General features: G+C 42.0%; 1 protein-coding gene across 2 annotated transcripts in view; it reads left to right on the top strand.

Annotated features, from left to right (window-relative positions):
- The first annotated feature begins 1,996 nt into the window (after positions 1–1,996).
- Positions 1,997–7,640, top strand: part of CCL28 (chemokine (C-C motif) ligand 28) — a 37,317-nt gene continuing 31,673 nt past the window's right edge. Inside the window, exon 1 of one of the 2 annotated variants that reach the window (XM_011976444.1) lies at positions 1,997–2,135. In XM_011976444.1, the coding sequence (XP_011831834.1) occupies positions 2,072–2,135 (64 nt within the window). In that variant the 5' untranslated portion in view covers positions 1,997–2,071. The remainder of the gene's footprint in view (positions 2,136–7,640) is intronic. The other variant, XM_011976445.1, reaches the window with a different exon arrangement.

The following is a 7,640-nucleotide window of genomic DNA, read 5'->3' as shown; positions in this document are numbered from 1 at the left end:
TTTTGTAATCAAAAGAGAACATATTATTTTTAAAATTTGTAACTCAGCAGCCTGCCATAAAGTATCTGGAGTCCAGTTTTTAATATGAGACTTCTGTTTGACTCTGCCTTACTTTAGCAAATCTATTAACTATTCAAGTATTACACAGGATAAAAGGTGATTATTCTCAATGCCAAAGGGTTTATCAAAGGGGTTCATTACATTATAAATTATCCTAGGATATATAAATGTTGATATGATTTTCAAAATATTCCATCCAGACCTGGCCTGTAATCCCAGTAATCTGGGAGGCCAAGGCGGGCAGATCGCTTGAGGGCAGGAGTTCGAGACCTGCCTGGCCAACACGGTGAAACCCTGTCTCTCCTAAAAATACAAAAATTAGCAGGTCGTGGTGGCGTGTGCCTGTAGTCCCAGCTCCTTGGGAGGCGGAGGCCAGAGAATCTCTTGAACCCGGAAAGCAGAAGTTGCAATGAGCCAAGATTGTGCCACTGCACTCCAGCCTGGGTGACAAGAGTGAAATTTCATCTCAAAATAATAATAATTATTGGGTATATATATATATTCCATCGATATGCTAATTTTCCAAGACAAATATTCAAGCAAGCTTCAGTGGCTTAACTTTATTTTGTGAATTGTTACTCTTTGGAAATCTTCATCCTCCTAATCCAAGCAGGTCATTTTACCCAGTGCAGGATGGCAGTAGGTATTTTTATGATCATTCGAGATTTACAATTTGCTTCTTTTTAAAGTAAAAACTCTCTGGTTCTTCCTGGTAATTTTTTTTAAGTTTTTTTCCTAAAAGGTTACATCTAGATATTCTTAGCCAGGACCATTTCATAAATGGAAAACACAAAACCAGACATAGTTTTTGGTCCTCAACTGTTTCATCCTATGGCTCAACTATCCTCTGGGCCCTAATGGCACACATTTCTGTCTCCTCATTTTCTTTTGCAGAGTCCCCGTGCATGGAGAAAAATATTTAGGTAATCAAAGTTATTCATCTGAATCCACGGCTTTGGGACTCCTTCCTAGTTTACGGGTGGTCAGTGTCTGCCTAGTTAGCACCCCTCTCAAACACAGACACATGCTCCATAATAATAAATTGTCCTGTGTTCTCTCCAGACAAGAATCCCATGGTTCAGTTTTTCTCTCACTCCAAACGAAACTGATGTGCCCAGCATTCCTCTTATTCATGTCTTAGTACAAAAACTTAGTAAAAAAAATGACATGGCATAGGGTTTGTAGTGGTTTACAGGTTCCCGTGGGTGGACGTCAGGCTTGCTTTTTAGCACCAGGGTAACATAATACCCTCCCATAAGGTTGTAATTTCAATGGTGGTAATTTCATGAGTGCTTTAATAGTTTTGGTTCTATATGTTATAGCAACTGTGTTCTAGTAACCACTATCCAACCCACGATCCCGTTCTAGTGCCCCCAGGAAGCTGTGGATGAAAGGGAGAATGCTAACAACCCAAGGAGGAGTCCCTTTGCTTTCCAAGTCCCTGGATTAGCTGTGAACCAAGACCAGAATGGGCTTTAATAATTCCGTATCTTTCCACAAAGATAATTTTTTTATGACTTGTCACCCTTGTCCCCAGAAACTCATGGTTTCCATAAGCTACTTAAAAATTGATTATGCAATGGGCCTCAAGTGTCCATTACAATCACCTATGGAGCTTTTACAAGCTTCAAATGACTGGTCTCCTACCCGAGAGTTCTGGTTTACAAATCAGGGAAAGGGGAGAGTCATGTAGACTGATTTTTTTAAAATGTTTCCCAAATGATTCTGATGCACACCCCAACTCACAGTGACCCTGCCAGCTGCCAGATCTCCACTGACATCCTCTGACCCCCAGGCAGGGTGAACACAAGTTAGGAGCTTGATAAGTCGGGGAGGAGCTGGCCTTAAGGAAAGAAACATGAGAAACAGATACTCTGAACACCTCCCAGGGCGGGGCCACCTGGCTTACTTTTCCTCTACACTTTCTCTGTGCCCAAGGACACTTTTAGCCTCATTTCCTGATTGAACAGCCTTACTTGTGTTGCTGTCAGTGCCAGTAGGGCAGGCAGGAATGCAGCAGACAGGACTTGCCATCATGGCCTTGGCTGTCTGTGCAGCCCTACATGCCTCAGAAGGTGAGTGGGGGCACTGGCCACTTAGGCCTCCATTGGAAGGGTGGTATCTCCCAAATCTGTGCTGGAAGGATTGAGGTGGGGCAAGAATAGCTATCTCTTCAAGCAGGAATTTCCAATTGATTTCTGATTACCTACCAGGGAATGACATAGGTTTAAATTCTAGATCTCCCATTAGTTTCAGGAAGAAACCTCATTCTAACAGGCATACTAGAAATTTTTGCCACCTGCAGGATGAGGTCCTTCCATATAGGTGCAACTTCGGGCTATATTTCCTTTTCTGATGACGGGATCTTAGAAAATCCCCAGCTAGAAGCTGGAGTAAAGCTCCTACTATTCATCTGTCTTTCTCCACACCCCAACCTGCTAAATTGTCTGAACACAAGTGTGCACATTCCTGGAGGGAAAGACAGACTTGGCCAGCTGCGTTCAAATTAGGTAAGTTGTAAATTTCCTGAGCAAAGTCAGCCCTATGGATACAAAAAACGTAAACTTCAGTCTGATCTTTAAAAAGGAAGGGCAGAGCTGAGCACAGTGGTGCATGCCTGTATTCCCAGCTACTCGGGAGGCTACAGCTGGAGGATAGCTTCAGGCCAGGAATTCGAGATTGCAGTGAGCTATGATCGCACTGTGGATTGCCACTGCACTCCAGCCTGGGCAACATAGTAAAGCCCCATCGCTTAAAAACAAAAAGAGGGGAGGGGAGGGGAGAGGGAAGGAAAGGAAGAAAGGAAAGAAAAGAAAGAAAAAGAAGGATGAGGGAGATTGAACCCTACAAATTATGTCAAAGAGAATTTAAATTGTGAGTTGCTAGCATGTATATGGAGACGGTAACTGCATTTGAACTAGAGGGAATCTCTTCTAAAGTAGCACTCACTACTATATTCAGGAAACCCTAAGTGTCAGTACTTAACACTTGACCAATGGCTCTTTTCCATTGTCATCTTTTCTTTAAGCTTTATCCTGAACAGATTCTCTAAGTCTAGAGCAAAGGCGGAATATAAGTCTTCTTTGGTCTGCTTTTTAAAAATTTGAGCCAACATTTTAAAACTGAAAGCTTTCTCATATACATATTCATACATACACACATACAAATTGGATTTTAAAGCTTCTCTTGAAAAATCAGATGTGGCAACAATGATTCCACCATACCGAGGCAAGAACTGGCTAAAGCAGATGAGCCTCTGAAGTTTGCTGTATTAACTGCCTAGTCCCTGCAGACATTTGCTTAGGGACTCCAATATAGTCCATCAATGTACTGGGCTTATACAAATAAGCAACAGAAAAAAACTGGACAGTCTCTTCTCAATTTCTACTAATCTATCTTATCAAGATAAAGACAAAAATTTGTCACTTTATGTTTCTGTAACATTTCTCAGAAAAATTCACCACTGAGATTTTGGGACTCATTTTCACTATTTCTGAAAGGTCTACCTGCTAAGGCTTCACTCCTAGTTCTGGTAATTCCACTAACTCAAATTTTTTACATAAAACTTTGAAATGTGTGCCTCTATCCAGCTTCCTGACCTACTCCCACCTGTCCCCGCAGCAGCAGCTCTCCTACAGGAAAGAAGGGAGGGAACAGCGGGTCGAGGAGGCAGAGTGTAATGAGGAAGGCTCTGCCATACCCAGGACCCAAGTTCACATGGGACTGAGTCCTGGTAGAGACGGTGGAGTGGGAAGGCAAAATGCAGAGGCGTGTGAAAAGGTATGGTTGCTGGCGATAATAAAGAAAGGGAGCCGAGAGACCCAGCAATAGCCTTTTGGCTTAGTCTCAATGCTTTACCTAAGGCAGTTTAGGCCACAAGAAAATCACATTGTCTGAGAAGCTCCAACCTTCTGCCATTTAAAAAGAAGTGATACTGGGTAAAAATACACATGTAGTCCTGAGAACAGTTGTGGAACAGAGGGGCAACACCACAGCTATTCTTAGCAAACTTCCACTCAAGTGTCCATGTAAGCCAGGTGCCCTGTGGAAGGCACTTAAGTGATTCTGGGTCCAGGGAAGGGGTGGAAAACCAAGTGGGGAGGGAGGAAGGTAGAGAACACTCAACAACTCAACAGTGCAGAGAAAAGGACAGGTGGCCTTGGCAAGGGGAATGGGGAAATGGCCTGTGCCAGTTTGGAACTTTGGGAAATATATTTTGTTTTCTTCAGGCAGAAAGCTGTTCCTTATCTTAATGGTGTCTTAAATGGCTTAACTTGTTGTGATGGCTCAATAACTGGCATTCCCAAAGTGTTTTGCATAAATCAGGAAGCAGGTGACTTTATCTATAATTAAAAGCCTTGGATTCTGCCCAAAGGTAGGGCACACTCCACCTCTGCTGACGTGGCTGCTGGCTCCCAGAACTCAATACTGAATCCATAAACATGTCTTTCATCCTGTTTCAGTGGCCCTGAGCCCGATTATTTAAACCCACAATCTAGGGCTTTGTGGGCTTCGCTGTTTTATTGTACATTAAGATCAAGGCTCACTTGTGCCCAGCAGATTCAAGTTAGGAGGTTTTGCTGCAGTGAGGCCCCAAATTGTCTTCCCACTGACAACCTTCTTTCTCAGAGTACGATGGCTACTGAATCACACCAATACTTGCTAGAGATTTGCTGCTTGCATCCTAAAATATTTACTTTTGTTTTAATCATAAGACACTGGCTAGGGAAGATTACCAGGAATATACATTTGTGACTCAGTGTTGTTCTGCACAACTGGGACTCTCCAATTGTGGTCCCTAAGAGGTCTGACATAGGTGGGACTACAAGTGCATGCCACCACACCTGGCTAATTTTTTGTTTGTTTTTGGAGATGGAGTTTGTTGCTCTTGTCGCCTAGGCTAGACTGGAGTGCAATGGGGCGATCTCGGCTAACTGCAACCTCCGTCTCCTGGGTTCAAGCAATTCTCCTGCCTCATCCTCCTGAGTAGCTGGGATTAGAGGCTTGCACCATCACACCCAGCTAATTTTCGTATTTTTAGTAGAGACAGGGTTTCACCATGTTGCCCAGGCTGGTCTCAAACTCCTGACCTCAGGTGATCCACCCACCTTGGCCTCCCAAACTCCTGGGATTACAGGTGTGAGCCACCTGCCCAGCCACACCTGGCTAATTAAAAAAAATTTTTTTTTTGTAGAGATAGAGTCTCACTATGTTGCCCAGACTGGTCTCGAACTCCTGGCCTTAAGTGATTCTCCTTCCTTGGCCTCCCTGCCTGTAATCCCAGCACTTTGGGAGACTGAGGCAGAAAGATTGCTTGAACGCGGGAGTTCCAGGCTGCAGTTAGTCATGATCGCACCACTGAACTCCAGCCTGGGTGACAGAGTGAGACTCTCTATCAAAAAAAAAAAAAAAAAAGTAAAACTTTACCAAAAAAATAAAATTACCAAAAGGCACAAAAATTAAAGAATTTATACTAATATTATGAAAGTTAGAAATACTTAGTGTATTTTTAAATATAAAAATATAAAGAATAAAAAAAGGAAAGTCCCACTTCATCATTCCTTTAATCCCTCTCCCCTGTCCAGAGGGTTCTGTATATCCTTCCAGAATTTCCTCTAGGCATTTAGCAACACAACCCGCACATACATCCATACCAATATTTTTTTATCATTATTCTTTAAGATCTAGGGTACATGTGCACAATGTGCAGGTTTGTTACATATGCATACATGTGCCATGTTGGTGTGCTGCATCCATTAACTCGTCATTTACATTAGGTATATCTCCTAATGCTATCCCTCCCCCTCCCCCCAATCCACGACAGGCCCCGGTGTGTGATGTTCTCCACCCTGTGTCCAAGTGTTCTCATTGTTCAATTCCCACCTATGAGTGAGAACATGCAGTGTTTAGTTTTCTGTCCTTGCGATAGTTTGGTCAGAATGATGGTTTCCAGCTGCATCCATGTCCCTACAAAGGACACGAACTCATCCTTTTTTATGGCTGCATAGTATTCCATGGTGCATATGTGCCACATTTTCTTAATCCAGTTTATCACTGATGGAAATTTGGCTTGGTTCCAAGTCTTTGCTATTGTGAATAGTGCTGCAATGAACATATGTGTGCATGTGCCTTTATAGCAGCATGATTTATAATCCTTTGGGTATATATCCAGTAATGGGATGGCTGGGTCAAATGGTATTTCTAGTTCTAGATCCTTGAGGAATCGCCACACTGTCTTCCACAATGGTTGAACTAGTTTACAGTTCCAACGAGAGTGTAAAAGCGTTCCTATTTTTCCACATCCTCTCCAGCACCAGTTGCTTCCTATGATCACCATTTTAATGATCACCAATTCTAACTGGTGTGAGAAGGTATCTCATTGTGGTGTTGATTTGCATTTCTCTGATGGCCAGTGATGATGACCATTATTTCATGTGTCTGTTGGCTGCATAAATGTCTTCTTTTGAGAAGTGTCTGTTCATATCCTTTGCCCACGTTTTGATGGGGTTGTCTGATTTTTTCTTGTAAATTTGTTTAAGTTCTTTGTAGATTCTGGATATTAGCCCTTTGTCAGATGGGTAGATTGTAAAAATTTTTCTCCCATTCTGTAGGTTGCCTGTTCACTCTGATGGTAGTTTCCTTTGCTGTGCAGAAGCTCTTTAGTTTAATTAGATCCCATTTGTCAATTTTGGCTTTTATTGCCATTGCTTTTGGCATTTTAGTAATGAAGTCCTTGCCCATGCCTATGGCCTGAATGGTATCGCCTAGGTTTTCTTCTAGGGTTTTTATGGTTTTAGGTCTAACATTTAAGTCTTTAATCCATCTTGAATTAATTTTTGTATAAGGTGTAAGGAAGGGATCCAGTTTCAGCTTTCTACTTATGGCTAGCTAGTTTTCCCAGGACCATTTATTAAATAGGGAATCCTTTCCCCATTTCTTGTTTTTGTCAGGTTTAGCAAAGATCAGATGGCTGTAGATGTGTGGTATTATTTCTGAGGGCTGTGTTCTGTTCCATTGGTCAATATCTCTGTTTTGGTACTAGTACCATGCTGTTGTGTTTACTGTAGCCTTGTAGTATCGTTTGAAGTCAGGTAGTGTGATGCCTCCAGCTTTGTTCTTTTTTGCTTAGGATTGCCTTGGCAATGTGGGGTCTTTTTGGTTCCATATGAAGTTTAAAGTAGATTTTTCCAATTCTGTGAAGAAACCCATTGGCAGCTTGATGGGGATAGCACTGAATCTATAAATTACCTCGGGCAGTATGGCCATTTTCACATATAGATTCTTCACATCCATGAGCATGGAATGTTCTTCCATTTTTTGTGTGTCCTCTTTTATTTCATTGAACAGTGGTTTGTAGTTCTCCTTGAAGAGGTTCTTCATATCCTAGGTATTTTATTATCTTTGAAGCAATGTGAATGAGAGTTCACTCATGATTTGGCTCTCTGTTTATCTTTTATTAGTGTATAGGAATGCTTGTGATTTTTGCATATTGATTTTGTATCCTGAGACTTTGCTGAAGTTGCTTATCAGCTTAAGGAGATTTTGGGCTGAGATGATGGGGTTTTCTAAATATACAATCA

The sequence above is a fragment of the Mandrillus leucophaeus genome, unplaced genomic scaffold (genome assembly GCF_000951045.1).
Source record: "Mandrillus leucophaeus isolate KB7577 unplaced genomic scaffold, Mleu.le_1.0 Scaffold1660, whole genome shotgun sequence".
In the NCBI taxonomy this organism is placed as follows: domain Eukaryota; kingdom Metazoa; phylum Chordata; class Mammalia; order Primates; family Cercopithecidae; genus Mandrillus; species Mandrillus leucophaeus.
Note: the sequence above shows the minus strand (reverse complement) of the source record. Positions and strands in the feature narration are given on the sequence as shown.